Source organism: Oryzias latipes, chromosome 5, assembly GCF_002234675.1.
Source record: "Oryzias latipes chromosome 5, ASM223467v1".
NCBI lineage: Eukaryota > Metazoa > Chordata > Actinopteri > Beloniformes > Adrianichthyidae > Oryzias > Oryzias latipes.
Window position 1 is genome coordinate 13,000,547 of NC_019863.2, and position 21,788 is coordinate 13,022,334.

The following is a 21,788-nucleotide window of genomic DNA, read 5'->3' on the forward strand; positions in this document are numbered from 1 at the left end:
CTTTTTCTTTCTTTTTAGAAATAATTTTAGTTCCAGGAATTTTTTATTTATTTCCACTATGTAATGTTTTCTTTTTAATATTTGTTTTCCTTTTTTTAACTGTTGCAATCTCTATGATGATTTTGCGTTTCGTTGATGTGATTTGAACTTCAGGGCCACCGTAGTTAATCTTTTAACACCAATTATGTCACAGCGACCCTTAAATAAAACAGTTTTTCACATACCGTCAATCATCAACTGTTCACACGATCACCATGAATCTGCTGATTCTGACCAAATTGGATGGATTTTAGAGCCCTGTAATACTTTGTTGTTAAAGATTGCTATTAATGTAGGGCATCTGTCTCATGCCCCACTTCTTTATAACTTTTTTTAGTCAGCTTTGTTTGATGGCTTCTTCTTTCACAAAGTCTATAACACTTGAACAGCTGCAAATCCAGGGTGTGGCGTCAGGTACAGTTATGTCTTGTGTTCAAGCAGCTGTCAGTGTTCCAGTTACTGATATCCGTGGAGCGTGTGGCCACATGTTCGTTAGCTGTGTCAGATGTACAAAAATTCCCTTCCCAGTCCCACATTTCTGAAATAACCTACAAGCAGCCTCATTAATACATGATTTAGTCAGTTAACAAAACTGTGTCCTAAAAATTTTTTGTACTTTGTAAGCAAGAATACCGGTTACAGAATCTACGAAATGATGAACACAATCGACGGAAAATATCAGATTATAATTTCTGTTGTTGAAAGTTTTGCAGTGATTTGTTTAATTCTTGGGTGGGATTGAGAGAAAAGAGAAGTTCTACCATGCAGATGGTTGGTACAATGGAACAATGATAAAAACCTTGTTCTTATGCTATGTATCCCCCCCCCCCCCCCTTACAATTAATATCAGATTCTTGCATGATTAAAAAAAAAGAAAATGTATAGACATGTGATTCGAAACAGCTTTTTTTTATTAAGATAATAAAAATTTGACATCAGGTATCTTTTTAGTAGAAAATATGAATGCCAGCATTCATAAACATACAGTATTTAAAATATTCTTATATATTAACATCTGTACAATTATTGCACCAACAATTAAAATAAAAAGGAACATATTTGTAGTGCTGCTGCCTTCTCACAGTTCTGTGCTTTGGCCTGTGTGCAAGCTCAGATCTCACTCTTTGAGTAGATCCTTCACATCTGTATACATTAGAAAATGCACATCTTATCAAACACTCTGCTACATCACATTCTTTAAGTCACAGACGATTAAAATTCAGAAAAAAAACTGTAATATTTTCATATCTGATTAGAAGCTCTGCGTGTTTAATTAAATTAAGAAGAGGAAGTTGCGAGCTGTTGATGTTGTCGTGGTCCACCAGCGGTTTAGTGCAATGGAAGAATTTTTAAATGCTGCCTTTAGGGGGTCGCTTCCTCTTAGTCGCTGTCAGACCAGGGATGATCCGAACATACCTGGAAGAAGAATCATACCCATGTCAAACTGATCAAATCTGGCAATCCACACTCATGGAAACAATTTAAGTAAAAACGTGCATATCATTTTCCACCCGTCAGTGTAACAGAAAAATATCTGAAATGTGTAGTGGTCCACTTTGTTTGTGGCGTTTCATTTTTCAGGAAAAAATTGGTCTTGTTTCTTATGGGTAAAAATCTGGTTTAGAACGTTTAAGCTATCTACCTTGAAAACTTGCTCATGTGTTGCCTCTTACCTGTTTGTATTCAAATCGATTCTGCAGATAGCTTTTCCCAAGGCATGTAATATGGCCCACATTCTGTTTTGAGAGTCCAGCAACCCTGGCAGTGAAGTCGAGAGTGAAGGCCAGTTTGACCAGCTCTGGGGCAGTGGGAGGGACGGTGGGAGGATTCGCCACAGGCGTCACTCGTTTCTCCAGGTATGCATCCACCAGCTTCTGGAAGGAGGAGTACGTCATCTGCCCAAAGAAGCTGTTTAGGATGGGATTCTTTTTCATCTGGAGGAGAGAAGAAGAGCACAACTGTCACAAGTATGGCTGTGGATCTTAACTTAAATGGCAATCCGATTAGGTTCACAAGTCAAACCACGATTCTTACTTTTTAATATGTTTCAATGGTTGCTATTTATAAGTCTAGTTAATGGATGGATGAAAACAAAAATAATATGTAAATTATCACCATCATTTATACCTTCATTTAGAGCAGGAGATCAGAATTAACAAAACATGACAGACAAAAACCAAAACTATTTTAAAAGAAATAAACTATATTTGTCACACTCAAAAGTTTTTCTGTTGACGTCCTGGTAACTTAAGCTGTAAACAATAAACTATCTGTTGTTTTGTATAATTTTAGAACAAATCCTGAGAATGTTCCCCATAGTTTTTACATCCTCTGAGTTTAGCGGACTACAGTTCCAGAAGATAGATGACAAGAAAATCATAAATGAAGACACAGCTATACCTCAAGAAAATTGACTGTAACAACTTGAAAACAATCAGTCTTTTCATCTAAACTGATATTGTTTACAATAGATTTGTTTGAGAAAGACATTTTTCATCTCTAGAGGAATTTATCACAAGATTTTTGTAATATTTGTAATATTCCCAAATTCATATAAAAACATTTTTTATTTTAATTATCTATCTATCTATCTATCTATCTATCTATCTATCTATCTATCTATCTATCTATCTATCTATCTATCTATCTATCTATCTATCTATCTATCTATCTATCTATCTATCTATCTATCTATCTATCTATCTATCTATCTATCTATCTATTTTGTACATATTTTCAATATATTTTGTACTTTGAAGGTTTATTTACTGCCAGTCACAGTAGCAACTGTGGTTTAGTTCAGTTTAGGTTCTAAAAATCCAACAAGATTCTGCATTTTAGAGCGCTATTTACATAGCCTGAAGTGTATTGTTACTACACTCTATTCGTTTTATGAAGATTGCAAATCAGCAATGTCAGACAACGCAATTATTTGTACTCGTATTTTCGGGAACTGTTCGCAACTGTTCCCTGATTCCAGCCCTAATCACAAGGTACACCTTGTGTGAACTTTAGGTCTAGATTAGAACAATGAAATGACAATGGACTAAAAACAAACAGATTTGCTATTTAAAAGGCTTCTAGAAATCAACATTTTTAACTTGTGCAAGTGGCATAATATAATCATGGTAGGGGCCCTTTACAATTCTCAATCCCTTTTGTTGTGGGACTAAGCAGTTTTAACAAAGAAAAATGTACACCAGTCACATGACATGATACAGGGCTTTCACTACTGAACGTCAAAAGCTTCTTCCCCTTCACTTGCTTTAGCTTTCAGCATAGATCCTATATCTACTGTAAAGTAGATAATGCTTTTTTGAGAAAAAACTTCTGGGCTCAGGTAAATTTTTAAAAAAGAGATCATTTAAATTAGCATTTAGGTCTGTCTCTTAGGTACAAAATCATTTACAGAGTTTAGACTTTGTCTAATCTTTATGGTACAGTTTAAAGGTTTCTGTGTTGAAGCATCCCACACACATCATCATAAACATACCCTGCAGTTAGTCCAAGGTAACTAAATGCTGTAGAGTTTGTAAGCAGTTCTAACCTTTAGACATTTCTAATAAAAATAAACACCTACCTGAATATCTATGGCATCCCCGTGCTCTATGGTCAAAGCAGCAATCCTTTTGATCAGTTCCTCTAAATTGAAACAAAAAGCAACCGGCTCTCAATACTTGCAGAACTTAAATGTCTGTGTACTTAGGTCTAAAACATGTTCATATTTGTTATACAGCTAGAGTGGTTTTTCCACAAACAGACCTATTTTTAAACACTACGTACAGAACTTTTTTCTCACCGTCTGAGGGAGTTTCTGTTTCCTCTTTGACCTCGTGCACAATCCTTTCCAGTTCCTCTGACACTTTTTCGTAGTATGAGTATGTCGGTTCAACACTGACGACAGCTGTACATAAACAGTTGTTGGTTACTGAAAGCTAGTGTCAACAGCATTTACATGAAACAGCGATGACATAGAACTAGAGCTTCTTACATACTGTTTGATATATTGCACATATGAATGATTTATCACCACACTTGCCTTCTACTCCTGTGATGTCAGAAGGGTTGAAGTCTTTCAAGGTTTTAATAGAAAGACGTTTTTTTGAGAACCGTCTCTTCAAAGACTTTTTACGTAAAGTTTTCTTTTGCTGATTGACTGAAGTTGTGTTGAGGCACGTAGTGACAGAATCAGCGCCATCAAAGTTCCCCGCTGGACCATCCGGCTCATCTGCCTTGTCATTGTTGGTCTTTGGAGACAAAAAGCCAAATAGATTTTTCCAAAACGGTGGTTTCTTGCTCTTCTTCCTCTTCTTGAGCGATTTATCAGACTCTGCGGGAAGACTTTCTGCCACATTCGATGGAGGAACGTCCTCAAAGAAAACATCAGCTTCCTTCTGCATCGGTTCATCAGCCAAGTGGAGCGAAGGATCACTGGAGGAACGTCTAACTTTTTTGGACACGGTCACCCATTTTTCCTTTCCTTTATGGCGCTTTTCTTCTAGTTTGCCGTCATTTAGGCTGATGCTCCGCTTGACGTACACCTCTAGGAGACGAACTGTGTCCTTGTGAGGAACAGAGATCAGCTGGCCATGAGCAGGCTTGTTTTTTTCTGATGCGGTTTCCATTATTGGCTCTAAAAAGGATGGGAAAGAGAAAATTGACATTAAAGTCCCACTCAGATCATATTTTGATCTATTGTGAAAGTGTTTCACAGCCATTTTTTCATTATGATTATGCCATTTTTAGCAAAGAAAATCCGAAAATCTGTGTCGGTTTCACATATTACATAGTTTCTGCAGAGCAGGAGGAGTTCATTCGAAATTCGCATCTGAATTTTGGGTGGGAGTGTTAGCGCAGAGTAAGCCAGTCCTCATTTCCCTTCATCTCTTTATTTATACTCTCTCCCCCAAAACTACATTAGCAATGCAACAAAAAGGGCGAACATTACTGTACATCTGGAGCTATCCAGGTGTACAGTAATGTTGAGCCACATGTCAGCTCAGACGAGGAAAACGAAGATGTATGTGGATCTATTTGTGGACGTATAGTAATTGTGGCTTGCCGTTGCAGCACCTGCATCACTGCTACAAGCTTTTTCCAATGGTAGTTATGTCTGCTCCTGATTCACAACAATTTGAAATACTCAAAAATGTAATTTTTTATCTCATTTTCTTAGATATGTAACTTCCATCATATGATAAATGCCACAAAAACATAAAAAAAAAAAAACAATTTTCATTGGAGCAGGTCTTCAAACTCAAAGTTTTTAGTTATTTATTTTCAGATTAAATCTCTAATGTGATACATAAACTAGATTTGCTGTTAATCTGACATCGAATACTTACTGCTTATAAAATGTAGTTTATCTTATCCTCAATCGGCTGATGAGTCATATTGTTTCTTATTGTTGCTTTTAATGATTCATTATATTAGTTCATTTATTCTACGTGCTTCAGATCTTGTTTCACCCACAGATTCAAATAGAATTTGACACACAGGTAAAAACAGATATTTCTGCGTCTTCAACTCTACTAAACACATATTCTGCAAAACAATGTTCAAACATTAATTTGAATGGAAAAGAAGAACGAACAAGAACCGATCAACTTTACAAAAGTTAAAGGAAAGAGCTTTGACGGTGTTGGGAACAAAAATAGGACCAGAAAAGGAAGAAGACCGAGTGAGGACAAAACGTTCTTCAGACACAGGATTAGGTTGCTGGATCTGTAATCTCACCTGTAAATCCGCTGGACTCCCCACAAATACCCTTTGGAAGGTGTCAACTTGAAGATGTTGTTTGTCCAGCTAAGAATCGGTGTGCGTTAAAGCCGGGTTTTAACTAAAAAGAAAGCTTCTACCTGCCAGACGGTGGCTCCGCCCACATTTCGGTCTAGATCACCTGCACTATTCCAACAAATGAAAGAGCTGGGGTTTTCCAACATGCCCGTGCGTTTATCACGATCCTTCTTTTACAGTAACTGTTTGCTGTCACCAAAGAGGGTTTGATAACACTTTTTTACGGTTTCACTGCCCTCCATTTGTGTGGGTGTCCGTCATTGGTTTCTTCCCTTGTTGCGCAGCACAGAACCACGTTTAACAGGAAGTAAAATAAGCATAAAAAACACACGAAAAAGAAACCTACATGCTCTTCCCCATTTGCTTTGCAGCACCAGAGAAACAAAAACTATACAAGGATTATTTCTTCCCCCCATAAAACCATTTTTTTCTAATTCCCCCTGCTTGCATCTTTATAAATTACATTGTCATAAATCCAATCTGATTAAATTTATGTTGATATTGTAACAATCTAGCAAGAATATCACTATTGCTGAGCTGCTATTACAATGGCTGCAATAGAGAACTATTAGCACCCCATACCTCCATGTTACTACTAATAATCACAAAATGGAAGTTAGAGTAGGAGAAGTAAACTTCCCATTTTCTAAGTCTTACCCGATTAATTTGATCACACCACAAATAGTCAAACAGCATGGAAGTGATTTCTGTTCCCAGCCCTCTCACTCATGGTTTTCACACCAAGATTCCCCACTTCCCATGAGTCTTAGGGGCTGAAGGCGACCCCCAGGTCGCTATATTATTTTATGATGGAAGACATGGAAAATTAAGCTTAAAATTGCATTTCTAGATATTTCTTTATTCGAATCGCTGTGAATCAGGCGCAGACAGAAAAATGCCATTGGGAAAAGCCTGTAGCAGTGACGTACAACGGCAAGCCACAAGCTCCCTGCTTTGCTCCATTTTGATGCATCCACTTACAAACATATATATCCATGTACGTTTTTGTTTTCCTCATCTGAGCTGGCATCTGTATCAAAGATGTACGGCTGGATATCTCTGGTATTGCTTGCCATTTTTGTTGCACTGCTAATGTTAGGTCATAAGTTGGGGTTGTGAGAGGCTGTAAATTAGCAATACAGTGTGTATACAAAGGGATGATGGGAAATGAGGTGTAATACTCTGCAGCAACAGTCCCACTCACAACTCAGTGGCGAATTTCTTTTGAACAACTGTTGATCTGCAGAAACTTGAAAATGACACAGATTTTTGGATTTTGACTAAAACAGCAAAATCCAAAGACCACAGGGACTGATTTTATGTAAAAGATTATCAGTGTAAAAATTGAGTTCCCAATTTAACTTTTGACAAATCCAAACATGGTTTTGTCACAAGCGTGGTTGGAGACTTCCTGACATTTTAAAACTATATTTGATCAGGTTTTTAAAAAGTCATAGAAAAGGAACTGAGCTTGCATGGAAAGATTTCATTTCATAAAAGGAAATGCTACAACCAGTACTAAGCCAAAAACGACTAGGATGATAAAGGGAAGTTCCCTTCACAAATTAGTGCCTTTTTACACTTTACCCTCATTTCTGTAACGATATCTAGGTCTAATATTTGTATGAAACAGTCTGCCTAAAGGTGGCAGTCAAGTTTGTATTAGACATTTTAATGGTCACATATTAAATCTCAATTAAAAAATAAACAGACATCTGCAAAGTTGTGATTAAGTGAGGATAAACTATAATGGAAGTTTATTATCAGATGAGTCAGTTTACTACTGTTAGTAAGGTACTGTTTGAAGCCAGTAGGTTAAATTATTACATAATCTTTTTTTTATCAATGAAGTTTTCAAAATTCCTAATCACACATGTCTGTTAAGCTTTTACAAGACATGGTGTCAGTCAACTGATCCAACCCAATGTGACTTCCCAGAAGAGGTGTTCTTTCAGATGAATGCAGCTGGTCTGATAACACTTGTGATTCTTCCAGGAAGTAATGAAAAAAAAAAAAAACATGCAGATATTCCGTGGCATGCGTCTAGGTTTGTGCAACAGTTGTACAGTAGAGTACAGATTACTTTGGACTGTTTTTCAAAAACATAATCCTTAGACCGAATAATTAATAATACTTTAACACCTTACAATAGTGACATCTCACACTTGTCAAACATTCTTTATGTCTTGTACCGTAAGTTGTTTTAAACACAGTGCCAAGAGAAGTAAGTGACAAATGTATTGCATTGCATTTTACATTAAAACGAGAGGCAATATGGTGTAAAAATGACTTCAAATAAAGTTATTTGTCCAAAATCCACAAGCAATCCAAGTCTGTTTAAAGTTTAGATGATTTAAATTGATTAATTGACAATATCTTTAAATAACCTGGGACTTTATTTTTTAGTAAAAGGGGTTTTGAAAATGTAATAAAACATGATAAAATGCTCAATTTTCTATTCCTTAAAACGGCTTCATTTGACAGGACTGCTTTTGGATCTATAAAAAATATGAATAAATAAATAAAAATCCTTTTCCTATTTATTTTGAGCATAAACCCAAACCACCTGAAAAGGTAGTGGGAGGAAGAAAAAACACTTATTTTTACCTATTACACATTCATAAGGTGTTATTCTATATTAGTTGTGGGTTCTTTATAAACAAAACCTCCATCCTCCAATGTCTGCTGCTCATCCACAACATCAACAGTTATAACATAAACAATTTATACATTCCAAAAATCCATATCGAAACTATGCAATATTAAAAATGAATGACAATAGTCTTTATACTTGGATGTATTACACAATAATTCTACTGAATGCCTGAGGCAATTCCTGACTCTAACTCAACACATTGATATTCACATCTTTTTCGTTGTTGTTCTGTGTATTATTACTAAAATCAAAGTGTTAATGAGTTCATGAAACCTAACTGGGAATATGGGTCAACGATTTAAGAAAAAAAGAAAGCTATACCTTAGTGTCTGACCACAAGCAGAATATTGATTTTGCTTGTGACATTTTTACCTAATAAAATGTTAACCAATATTTCTGTTATAATAGAGGTTACAGAACGTGAAATAAGTAAGATATTGCTTAAAAGGTATTGGTACTCCCACAAATTATGTCTTTGCTGCAACAAATACCATGTTATAGATTTATATTACTTTTGTATTGAGTCACTCCCATTGGTCATAGTGAATATGATTGGTTCAGGAAACTGGTGGAAACCAACTGAACTGAGAGAAAAGGGGGCTGAACTGAACCAATAAAAAACAAGTTTGTTCACTGGTAACTTACAACAAAAAAAGAAAATTGTTTTTTAAAACAAAAACAAAAAATCATTGAATTAATTGTTTTTTTTTCTTCCAAGTGTCGTGCTATCTTTAATTTTAAAGTGAATTAAATCAACCGTCTTTGTCCAGCAACGCAGAGACAAGTGTTTTAATTTTTTTAGTCTTTTCTGGAATTGAAATCGATCCCTTATTGCCAAAAAGAACACTGTTTACAGTAAAAACACAATTTTACCTTGAAGTTCCCTGTAGTAGCTAACAGAAACCACAAGGAGTCGCATTTGACTTCTTTGTTGTTCAGCCCATCAAGCACTTGTTGGACACCCTGTTTTCACGTGAGAGCTGTAGTGAAGCACAAAAAAAGACAGATGGAGTCTAACTGTGATGCTACCTTATGCCGCTTTGCTACTGAATTGGACTAATTGGTGCACATATATTTTAAAAAACCTTTCTTTAAAAGCCTAGATTGACACTTGCTGATGACAGGTCTGATGCCTTTTGCTATTTATTAATGATCTCAGATAAAAATCTTTACCAATTTCATATGCAATTTCAGTGTCTTCACTATTATTCCTGGGCATTTATGGGCATCACTGACACACTGCAGCCAGGAAATGTCAAAAACAGTGTTACACATTACCAGGTTCTTTTACCTCTGCCTTCTTGTGATTTCATCCAACACTCCCGGATTATTGCTGTTTACAGGAAAGGAGCAAAACATAACTTTCAATTATTCAAATAACCTTGATCAGTCTAAATAATTAACATTTCACACATAACAGTTTTTAATCATAATGATCTTTATTATAATAAATGTTATGTCAAAACACCACAGAATTCAGGTTTTACATCTTTAACATATATGTATTTTTTATGTTGAGGCACCTGGAAAGAGGTGGCATGAGCTAAATATTTATTAAAGGCAGGTGCTCTGTGGCTGCTCTGCTGCATTGAAACCTCTGTGGAGGTTGAGTTCAAGACACTGTAGGATGAAATGTGAGTCATGTTTTTTCCAGAGAAACAGCAATGAAAGATGAAGAAGGTGACCTGAAGGATCAAACCTGAGCAGAAAGGAGAGGTTGCTGTTAAACGAGAAGGGTATTTTCCACAACTGCATCAGGCTCCAAATTTCAAAAAGTTTATTCTGAGAGTTCAAAGTCTTTCTTACTGACTTTATTATTGTAGATTAGAGAGGAACATAGCGCCTATAAAATATAATAAATTAAAGGCACATCTTAAAACTTTAAAATATTTTTTCATAATGCTTTACCTATGGCAAAAACATCTTTTAAAACCCACAACTTACTATATTACACGTTTTTATTTAAAAGGTTACTTAAAATAAGCACATGTGTTTACAAGGCACACACATGATGGGAAGTCAGTTTAAGTAATTTACTTTATGGTCCTTGGTGAAAACTTGAAAAAAAAAAAATTTACAAGCCATAAGCAAGCACTGCCAAAATAACTATCATGCATGGGTAGTTATTATAATGATGATTAAATTAATCAATTTAATGACAATAAATGTCATGGAAACCACATATCACATATGTTCTCTCTAAATCATTAGCTATTTTACATAAAGATTTTTTACATTTTTAATATAGTTGGTCTTAGTATTGTACTTTTTATGTTTAAAGTTAAAAACAATGTGTACCCATCAAAATACAGAGTTTCTTTGAAATTAAAGTTGGTAATTATGATTTATGGGGTACAGATATGTTTAAAAACAAAGTGGTCAGAACTAATGAAATAGTATTTTTGTTCAGTCAAAATGTGGAGTTGTTGTTTTTTTTAGGTTTTATCATTTCATAGGTAGATGTGATGTTTGTGATCAGGGTCGGTGAAATAAGCCTTGGCTTCACCCTTAAACCTTTTCGGTTTATTTTGTTCAATATTTATGTTAATGTTGTGAGTTTGTGTGTTTAACCTAACCAAAATAAATGTCTCTCCTTTAAACACAATGATGTGAGAACATTGCAAAAAAAAAAATATTAATATCTATGTATATGTATATATGGTCACGTGTCTTTGTAAAATTCAAAGTGTTTCTACATATTGGACTGTAATAATGGCGTGATCCTTTTTTTGGGCCATCAAATGTGTGTTGTCCGCTGTGATGCACTTTGTAATTTTGACATCGTAGTAAAATAAACCCACTTTACCTCAATCCAAATGGTATTTTCCAATATTGAAAATCTTTTTGTTTCATTTTGAATGGTATACATAATGGTATAAGTTGATTTGATTACCTGCTTGCCTCAGACAGATCGATCTAATTAATTGTAGAAATTTAAATCAATTAACCGGTAAGATTGTTACACCTATACTTGAATTTCATGACTCTCTTAGATTCTGAGAAATGCTTATAAGCAAAAAAAATGACATTCAATTATTTGGATGTTCGGGAACTTAAATAAATGTATTAATTTAACCGTTCAGCATAACATTGTGATCATTTGTGTAAAGGCAAAACTTTTGCAAACGCTCATGGTTTGTGTAGCAACTTTAACGCTTAAACCGTCATTACTCAATTCCATTATTCCTTTAAAAGATGGATAGTTGATTTAAATTTTCAAACCATTAGACTAATATTACATATGTGATACTTTGGTCCTAAAGCATTTGGGGCTTTTTGACTTGGGTCAGAAATATGATAATGTTGTGACTTATGCAGCAGCTGGACTAAACTGTAGAATCCATATAAACTCAGTAGATGACTTTACTCTCCGCGGGGCGTAGACTGCAGCACACAGGCTGCTGTCTGTGCTGCTTGAAATCTGTTTAACGTGCCTGCTGACAGCACAGAAACCCAATCTACTAAAATGACTCACCGTGTGAGCTTTTGTGTGAGTCTTGTACATTGTTTGCTTCAGAGAGCTTTGATGCAGCTTGTCACCAGTTTGGACAATGAAAGACCAGAGTCATAGTAGAAAACACTGTCTGGGCTTGCTTTTGGCAAATTCTTACTCTTGATATATAAAGGCATTGATAATTGAGCCAGTATTATTACAGTGTTCCTCAGGGAGGGCAGCTTTGTCTTTCTGAGACTAACACTGTGAAAAGGACCAACCAGAACGGCAGGAGCACATAATGATATTTAACTGAAGGCTGGTTTTATTTTACCCAAAAAAATGCAAAAAGAAACATGTCTGAGCTAAAACACTAGGCCTACGAAAGAGATCAACGTAACTTTACCCATAAAAGCCAAAAAGAATCAGACTGTTAAAAAATAATGCGTGCCTAAAGAGAAAAAACAGGATTTTTGAGTTTGATCAAACCACCTAAAAAACAAAGGTGAAGCCAACTAAGTGACAGCCTGACACTAAAAAGAAAAAAAGAAAAAAATTAGGATGCCACCCCTTCAGCATCAAACTGTCACATGGTAGGCGAGTGAACTAGTTTTGGCAGGTTTGCACCTTTCCGTTTGCTTCCTAAATAAGAGCTTATGCAGGTAATGAACAGAATAAAACACTATAATCATTTGCGAATCAACATATATCATTAAATCATTTATACAAAGAACATTTTGATCAATTGATGTAATTATTTTAAAATATATGAATGCAGCACGTTATTGTTTATTATATCTCATATAGTTAGTTACAGCAAGCCAAAATATATTCCCTAAAATTATGTCATTTATGTGGTTGAAGAGACAAAGCAAGGGAAACTGTTCACACCGAGCTGTGGAGGCCAAGGTAGATTATGTAAATTATTCATTCAGTCTGCATATTTAACTTGATGCTTTAGCTACTAAAATGACAGCATTGTAGATCAGACAACCTTTAATGTCACTAAAGCTTCTCCCTTATGGGAATAAGAGAGATGTTTTGTGGTAGACCAAAAGGAAAAAAAGCAGGATTTTATTTCTGATGTATGATAAATGCAAAAGCAATTTCTAATTCTCACATTCTCCCCTTCACCCAACACAAGATTTGCCCATCTGATCAAGTGGGATTTCAGCTATTCTGAAGAAGGCTATAGATATCCTGTTGAAAGAATGCAAACTTTAACAGATTTTGCAGGAAAAAAACAAGTAATTGTTTTATATGATGTGGACGGCATCACAAGAGAATTTTTGGTCACAATACCAGGAATATAAGTAGCACTGAGAATGTGTTAAAGGGCCTATATCATGCACAATTAACTTTTTGAGCTTTTAAGTCTATTATAATGTTCATTACTCACAAAAACAACCCCAAAGCGGTATTTGGACTCATTCACGCATTTCTGAGTATTCCTCTAAAAACCTGTGCTCTGAGCACCAGCTTTCCAATCCACAAAAACGAGTGGGTTCTCACATTGTGATGTAGACCGTGAGGAAAACCCCCATCCAGGAAGAGTCTGTATTGCCAGCACTGCTCCTAGACTAACACACAGGCACTTTCTCCACTGAGCTATCGGTGATCAGCAAAATGCTTTTATTTTACATGCACTATATGCACGTTACTCTTTGCAAAAGTTTGGATGTTGTTTGGTTTCATGGCTGAAATGGAGACACACTGCCCAGGCTGGCTCTAGGTTGACATCATGATGTGGGCGGCACCCACAAGGAGCTAAAGGAGGTGACTCAAAGATCTAGTCGTCTTACTTCCGGGTAGGAAAATGAAATGCGAAAACAACTCATTTTCATTTAAAAATGTCATTCTTTAGTGTGCCAAAGGTAATATATTATCATATATATGGATATAGTTTACTCTGAAAGGCTTAATAAGAGCATGATGTAGCCCCTTTAAAAAAGAGTCAGCAGGTAATTGAGCCCTAACACCAAACACTGACACCACAATTTCCATTTGCCATAGCTTTATGCAAACACAAGGAACGTAGTTACAACTTTTACGTCCGCTTCAATTTGGCATGAAATAATGCAAGGGAAACTTGACTTATTTTAGATACACATTTAATGAAAGGCACTCTTTGCAGGGTAAATAAAACATAGCAAATTATGACACTGTCTACTGTACAAAGTTGACACATACAGCAACAGTCCTCACATATAACTGTTTTTAACAAAGTAAAGTGCTGTTACCAAAGTGACCACCTTATTCCATAATAATCAAAAATATTGCTTTTTTTAGTGGTCAAGTCAAGGATACAACATTCAATCATATATCACCATATTGCATACTGTAGGATTATTATAAAGGCATCCATTGACATTTCAGTACAAGCCATATTTATATGGATAATACACGCACATGTATAGAAAGTATCATCAAATGTGGCATGCATAAATGGTGTCAATTCATTTGTTATTTTCCATAATAAGTGCATTACCTATTGTGATGTCTTTCCTCACATCAGGAACCCCACACATCCTGGCTGTCCCTGCTATATGAATTTCACAATCTAAATGGTTAAAAAACTGTTATACATTTAACCTAAACATACACATATAAGACTTTCCATTGCTGAGAAGAGAGGTATTTCTCATCACGGTCCATTGTGCCGTACAAAAATAAGGAAAATAAGGCAAATTGAGAGCTTTTTTCTTTAACATGTTATCGTCATTGCTACATTATTGCTCGCATTTTACTGTTTCACAATTAACAAAGTTCCCCTGCCAAGAAGAGATGGTTCAAAGTTCAAAAAGTGCTGAAGAGACATGTTTGTAAAAACATGTGCTTATAAGGTGGCTTTGCATATAATAAAAATGATAGCATGATTGATTTATAGCGCAATCTGTTAAATTTGTGGAGTTGACAATGAAAAAAAGTCTTATTGTAAAATTAGCTTGGGATGTTATGCTGAATTGCAGACCTAGGCATCTAAAATGTATCCATCCTAAGAGCCTAACAAAAGTAAAATAAACTGCTCCTGTTTAACATTGCTGTGATAAGAAGAGAATTATCTTCAGAAAACACATAGCAGTGTTCAGTTACCTTGTGTAAGCCGTTATGAAAACCCCTGATTTTAATCACTATAGGTACATGCATTTGCACGATAGTCAACATTAACTAAGCTTGATTTATACACTGCAGTCAATTTACAGTAGAAGCCTACTGGCAGGCATACTACTGCGCCAGCTATTATCTAATTTCACACAGATACGGTTACACTGCGTCACATGGAGAGGTGATGCTGGCAGAGCATTCACAGCTATAGATTTGCTGATAAGACAATGTGCGCCAGTGCCCTCTTAGCTTACACAGCACACGTTTGCCTGCCCTTGAACAGTCAAGGCTGTCTTAAGCGTGCTGATGATGATTAGGTGCAGTCCATCCATACTGATATGAAAACATTTCTGATTTTTCACTTTCAGTGGGACATAGATAGTCTCATACAGATCATGCACATTTTAAAACTCTAGCTGCCTTTCAAATATTAACAGTATTTTAATCTACAGGTTCAAGGCAAACAGACCATTCTCATTAAAATCAACCGACAGTGTTGTTGCCACGATGTGTTAATTGCACTTTGACACATCTACTTCCAGACAGGCACGTGTGCAGAGGCTGTCTCACTGCACAGTGCATATTAATACTGCAAATAACTGCAAATGGTGTCATGTTTGAAGTATAAAAAGTAGCTAGAAAGCTAATAGACATGTTCATTAACCTCTGTGTGGGTTTTGTGCCTGACACATTTACAAATCCCTCACATTTTCCATCAGTGCATTCCATTTTTGTCATTCTGCCATGTTCCGTTACTTTTGTTTAGTGATAATGTGCTTTCGTACTTGTTAGCTGCTGACAGTTTCTGAGAAGCATCTGCTGCTGCATCCATCACTTGTTTTTCCTGCTGCTCAGTCTCCCGGTGGTAAAAATAGTTAAAGTTGGAGACAATGACGGGAACAGGCAAAGCAATGGTTAGGACACCAGCAATGGCACATAAAGTGCCTACCATTTTACCTCCCATTGTGATAGGGCACATGTCACCATAACCGACAGTAGTCATTGTAACCACAGCCCACCAGAAACCATCCGGGATACTAACGAACTGCGTCTGGGGCTCATCCACTTCAGCAAAGTAGATGGCACTTGAGAAAAGGATGACTCCTATAAAAAGGAAGAAGATCAGCAGCCCAAGTTCTCTCATGCTGGCTTTCAAAGTCTGTCCCAGAATCTGAAGACCCTTGGAGTGTCTAGAAAGTTTAAAGATTCTGAAAACTCTCACGAGTCGGATGATTCTCAGAGTTGCTAAGGACATGTTTTGCCCTGAGTTTGGATCGTCATCCGGTGTGGTACCCAGTTCAGTTCCCAGAGTTACAAAGTAGGGGATTATGGACACAATGTCAATGATATTCATTATGTTATTAAAGAATTCACTTTTGCTGGGACACACTACAAAACGGACACCAACTTCAAAGCAGAACCAAATGATACAAATAGTCTCCACGATGAAAAACGGATCAGTGAGGTATGCCACTACTTTGGAGTGATGCGTTGAACTGTCTTGGGTGCCATTTATTATTTGGATTATACCCGAAGGAAAGTCCTTCTCTTCTCTGAACTCTGGCAGAGTCTCCAAGCAGAAGATGAAGATAGAAATTACGATGACTAATACAGAGACCAGAGCAAAAGCTCTGGCTGCACTGGAGCTTTCCGGGTATTCAAACAACAGCCAGAACTGCCGTTTCAGTTCATTGGTAGGCAAAAGGACCTCAGGTTCTTTGGTAAACCCTTCATCCTCACGGAACTGCTCCATTGCCTCATGACCCAACTCATAGAAAACAATTTCATTAGCAAAAATATCTAAGGGAACATTGGCTGGTCTGCGGAGTCTCCCTCCAGACTGATAGTAGTAGAGGATCCCATCAAACGATGGGCGGTTTCTGTCAAAAAAATACTCATTCTTCATTGGGTCGAAGTAATTTATCCTCTTCATGGGGTCACCTAGCAGTGTCTCTGGAAACTTGTTGAGGGTGCTGAGCTGGGTTTCAAACATCAAGCCTGAAATATTTATGACAACTTTTTCATCCTTGTCTTCCATGTAGTGCTTCTCAAAAAGATCTTCATTGTCATAATAGTCCTTTGGCATCTTGCTGAAGACGCTGTCAGTGGGAGACTCACTGTTGATGAGGAGCTTCAGATTAGAAATCAAACTGCCACTGCTGGAGTGTGCCTTGGAGGTTAGTGTGGGAGGAGTGGAAGGTGATAGCCCATCTTGAGCAGAGTGATGCCCACGGCGTCCTCTGCGTGGCGACTGTTGAGGGGAATTCAAGTGGTGGGCAAGGAGGGTCTGATCTGGGGCTTCTGAAGTAGGTGAGGTTGGGTAACCAGAATCACTGGGATCACCCAGGTTGATGCCAACATCATCCATATTTTCAAAATTAACCAGTGGAACCTCCATCGCCTGCTTAGTCGTCAGCCACACTAATACGTTGTGCCCAATTCAGGAAACAGAGGAGACGCCTCAACCAGCTCCACACTGAATGTCCTGCAGGACTTTCCTCCTGTTAGTTAGGTTACCATTCAGGCTACAGTTCGCTCCTTCTGAATTCACCCCTTTAGACAATCTGCAAAGCAGGAACAGAGGAAAAGAATGTTACTTTGTATTTTTGTTAAGTGGTGCAGTCCAGTTTTGTTGGTAAAGAGGTTTTTCTGTCAGCTTCTGTTTGCATCAGCAGAGAAGCTGCCATCTGATACTTTGCATGTACAGTTATTTTTTTCCCCTTCAGTTTCTCTCCAATGCCCTAAATGAAAACACCAACTTGGCAAGATTGACTGCAAAAGTGCTTACATGCAGCATGGAGGATATTATTGCTGTCATGTGCAACAAAACTGTTTCATTCCCTTCTGGAAAAAAAAATCCATAAAAAACTAAATCCATATTATTAACAGACAGTATAAAATCCCCTAAATTGAATGCATCCTTGAATTCCTGATTGTTTCTTTGTAGTCACCAAATTGGTCTATTTCAAGCTGGCTGTCGTTAAGGATTGTCCATTGTGCTTCGATTTAGTTTGTTTAGCTTGCTGTATATCATTACTTTTGTCTGGTTCCGGCACGTAACCAAACCCAGACACATGCTATTAGACTGCAATGCACTTGACACTTTGGGCCCTTTGGACTCGTGTGACTCTTTCCACTAGTGACACAGCAGATAATATACCACCCTGGGATGTATAATTCAATCTTATGTAAGGAAATTATACAGCGCTTATGCAAAAAATATACGTATTGATTACCTATCTAAGCAAAGAGGGGTTTCTAAGTTTAAAGAAAAGGTCAAAGAAAAGCATAGAAACACAGAATTGCAGTTTCCCATTCTTAGAGCGCAGAAACTTTTAAGAACACCAGTTTTTGCTTTGAAGTGAAAATAAATGTCACTCCTTTCTGAACTGAGGTGACATTGAAAAATGAAGCACATAGTATGCTCCATGGATATTTGGAAATTTTTGCATCAAAGGAAATTAAAATGCATCATGTAATCTAATGTTGCCAGAAAAGGAAACTGAAATCAAATAGATTGCAAATATCTGCAGCGCTTACCCGTGTCCCCAGCTCTGAAGAAGTTTTTGTGTCCTTTCTATCCTGCCTGACGGCTTTGCTCTGCTCACCCTCATTCCCTTCACTCTCCCCCATCCAAACTCCCAATCAAGAGTGTCTCTACCTCTATTAAAGCTCCCTCTGGGTAATTTAACACCATGCAAGAAACCAGAGAGGCTAAAGGTAGCAACATATACGCACAAAATTACACTCTCTCTCACTTATGCAAAAAGACTCCCAACTGCAAAAAAATAGTTTTTAAATGGGGGGTCACCTGGCTTTGTTCTTGCGTTCCCTCCTCCGTCAGCAGATACATTATTGGTAAGCTCTGTGATAGGTGATTTGCAGAGCAGGAACCAATCGTTGTTTGATGGGGGGAAGAGAGAGTGGTACCCACTCTTTTCCCCCTTTTCCTGCAGTCTAAGCATCCTGATGCAGTAGCATACTACCCATCATCACCTTGGGGGTTGAACAATGCTCCAAAGCTCCCAATACCTGCACAGCAATACCTGTGCGACTGGTTGAGCCTCAAAAGTATTCTGTAAGGTAATACTAACCTGTCACAAGTTGTTTCCAAATTTTACTGTGATTTCTTGTTTGCTTTGAATGATCAAAGTATGCATTCCTGAAAACGAATCAGTAAGAAAACATGCAAATTATTTCTATTGTCATTATTACTGTTAGAGTTAAAGTGTCAGAAAACTTTGTAAATTACTTCAGTACTTTTATTCGAAGGACAGCCAAGTTGGCAGCACGAGTTGAATATTGTGTTACCTGGCTTCCTAAAGCCAGATATCAGCCCTTCATTTTACTGTCATTCTGCTGCAGGCAGGTTCTGTCTGTCTGCTGGTGCCCTGTATAACATTGCGGTACAAGCAAGACCACTGCAGGCAAGCGGACAAATGGCTTCAAGGTCACAGAACTGTTTAGAACTGTTTATAGGCTTCGAAGTCTAATCCTTTTCACACATCACTGTATGCTGCCACTTAATTGGGTGTTTCTAAGGAAACGGAATGCTCATAGGCATTCATGAATTTCAAGTAAACGTTGGTGCTAAAACATGCTTACAAGGATATCAATGCATAACTCCCTGTGCAAGAATGTGCACAAGCTCACACAAAAACCCCTTTGCTGACTCCCATGCAGGACTTTTTTTCATGTAGGATCCTCAGATTTACTGTACATGTCATTGAGAACGCAGTCAGCTGAGGGTTGGGTTGTCAGCTGAACACAGTGTAATATAATTTGATGCAGACATTGAGCAGCAAAAAGATTGAAAGTGAGGAGGTGCATATATACTCAATGAGTCATGAATGACAAAGTAAATAATCATTTCACGCAATACAAAAGGAATTTTGCAGAATGGAGGGAAACCGATAAGATGTGGCATGGACTGCAGCTGGTGCAGTGTCCCCTGTCTCAGGAGGACTGACAGGGTACCAGAGGGATTAACGCACCTCTCTGTGACCTTCCATGCAGCCCTCTATTGATCATTCAGCTCTCCCTGACACCAGCACCATCCTTTTAGACACTGTCACCTTACCAGTAAACACACAAAGTTGACAAAGCAATATGCAGGTTAATTTGTGAACAACTGCCAGGTGGAAACACCTTTGGAAACACTTGACCTTGAGCTGCACCACACAGGCAAAGCAGCGTGTGTCTATGTGAAAAGGAATCTTACTTTTTAACAATATTCAGGAGTCTGAGCCAAGTGCTCACAGTTTACAGGAACAAAAACAAAAGACTTACCTCACTAAGGTAATTCTCAAAAATCCAAGATAGTACGTTGTGGGATTTTTTTAACTGACCTTGATAATGCGCTATTCTAATGTTACACAGCTGTTTGCCTTTGAAAACCATTTTAACCAAAGTTTTGTTTTATGCAATCTATATGTGTTTAATAGTTACTATTGGGTGTAATATGTCTCCATTTCTTGAAATGATGGTACAACTATCACGTTTTTTAAAGGAACGGAAAAATGTGACTTGGACAAGGCTAAAGGTAAGATTATTTTCAATAACCCTACCTAACTAAAAAAATGCATATTTTGATTACATGTAGCACATAGAAACTCTATTACAACAATATTCTTATAGGTCTGCCTGTCTATTTTTATTTAAAAACAATAATAAATATAATGATAAATAAAAAAAATTTAAATCCACTTCCAAAACCAGTCTTTGTGTTCAAAGTTATTCATGAAGGAACAACATTTTTTCAGAGCTGTGTCTTGTTGTGGAGAAGAGTTCAATATTGAAAATGCAGACATACGTACAAAAAAATAGAAAATAAAAGAAATGATTAATATCTCCACGGTTAAATATTTCCAGAATCTCATCATATAATTTGTGGTATTTTCAGAACAAAACTCTTTCTTTTTCAAATTGATTGCATAGCATTGGTTAAACAAAAGACTTTGTGTGAAGCAGTAGTATTGTACCCAGCCTGTGTCCTGACATAAAAATATATATATATATATATATATATATATATATATATATATGTCGTTCCCACAAATTAATATCCTGTTCCCACAAATTATTATATTGTTCCTACGAAATACTATTTTGTTCTCTCGAAATAATTAATTCGTTCGAACGAAATAATTGTTCACATCTTAAGTCATTCATAAACACCGATATGCTCTCCATCCGGCCGCAAAAGCCGCTTTTAGCGGCAACTTCCGTGTCTCTGTGACCCACATATGTTCAAGAAAGGAAAAAGAAAAACAAGAATGATCAATTTATTATTGTCTCAATGAATATAAGTAAAATATCATAAGATTAAGGATGCCCAAGCTTGCTGTTTCGCCACACCGCAGCGATTTTCCAGACATAGCTCCTAGCTCCGCCGCAGAGCTCTTTAGCTTGTCTTGCTGGCACGGCATTTGGGGACCTGGTTGGTCGGTAGACGTCCAGCCAGTTGCGGTTTGGGATAATGTAGTTTAGGGTCGGATAGGAATAAAAATATTCAGGACTTTTCTTTTATTAACATAATCTTTAGCAGTCACTTTACATCCGAAGGCTAGTGTACATGCTACCTAGCCTACCATTACATGTGTTATTCACGTCATAAGGCATTCATAAACACGGATGTGAGCAATATTTTGATTTATTGCCGATACCTTCACATTTCTGTCTGTCTGTTTCTCATTACATTGCATTGAAGACACAGAGGATGTTTAGAGATCAAATTTATTTATTTTAAAAAGCACAAAA

General features: G+C 37.0%; 2 protein-coding genes across 2 annotated transcripts; both read right to left on the minus strand.

Annotated features, from left to right (window-relative positions):
* Positions 1-930: 930 nt before the first annotated feature.
* Positions 931-6,330, minus strand: LOC101169932. The gene is made up of 6 exons (XM_004068793.4): positions 5,776-6,330; positions 4,079-4,672; positions 3,839-3,943; positions 3,620-3,681; positions 1,713-1,973; positions 931-1,455 (listed from the first exon to the last, which is right to left on the minus strand). Exons 2-6 carry the CDS (start codon positions 4,662-4,664, stop codon positions 1,420-1,422), a joined length of 1,050 nt encoding a protein of 349 aa, XP_004068841.1. The 5' UTR covers positions 4,665-4,672; positions 5,776-6,330; the 3' UTR covers positions 931-1,419.
* A 7,696-nt stretch (positions 6,331-14,026) lies between these two features.
* On the minus strand, positions 14,027-18,999 carry LOC101171239 (potassium voltage-gated channel subfamily A member 10-like). The gene is made up of 2 exons (XM_004068717.4): positions 18,570-18,999; positions 14,027-17,593 (listed from the first exon to the last, which is right to left on the minus strand). The coding sequence occupies exon 2, from the start codon at positions 17,425-17,427 to the stop codon at positions 15,745-15,747; it is 1,683 nt and encodes a 560-aa protein (XP_004068765.2). The 5' UTR covers positions 17,428-17,593; positions 18,570-18,999; the 3' UTR covers positions 14,027-15,744.
* Positions 19,000-21,788: the final 2,789 nt, after the last annotated feature.

Excerpts from the sequence above, each read along its gene's own strand:
- LOC101169932 (XM_004068793.4), bottom strand. The coding sequence starts at position 4,664 with ATGGAAACCGCATCAGAAAAAAACAAGCCTGCTCATGGCCAGCTGATC. Across the intron at positions 3,944-4,078 it reads TGACATCACAGGAGTAGAAG|CTGTCGTCAGTGTTGAACCG; the intron begins GCAAGTGTGGTG and ends GTTTATGTACAG. Across the intron at positions 1,974-3,619 it reads GGGATGCCATAGATATTCAG|ATGAAAAAGAATCCCATCCT; the intron begins GTAGGTGTTTAT and ends TCTCTCCTCCAG.
- LOC101171239 (XM_004068717.4), bottom strand. The coding sequence starts at position 17,427 with ATGGAGGTTCCACTGGTTAATTTTGAAAATATGGATGATGTTGGCATC.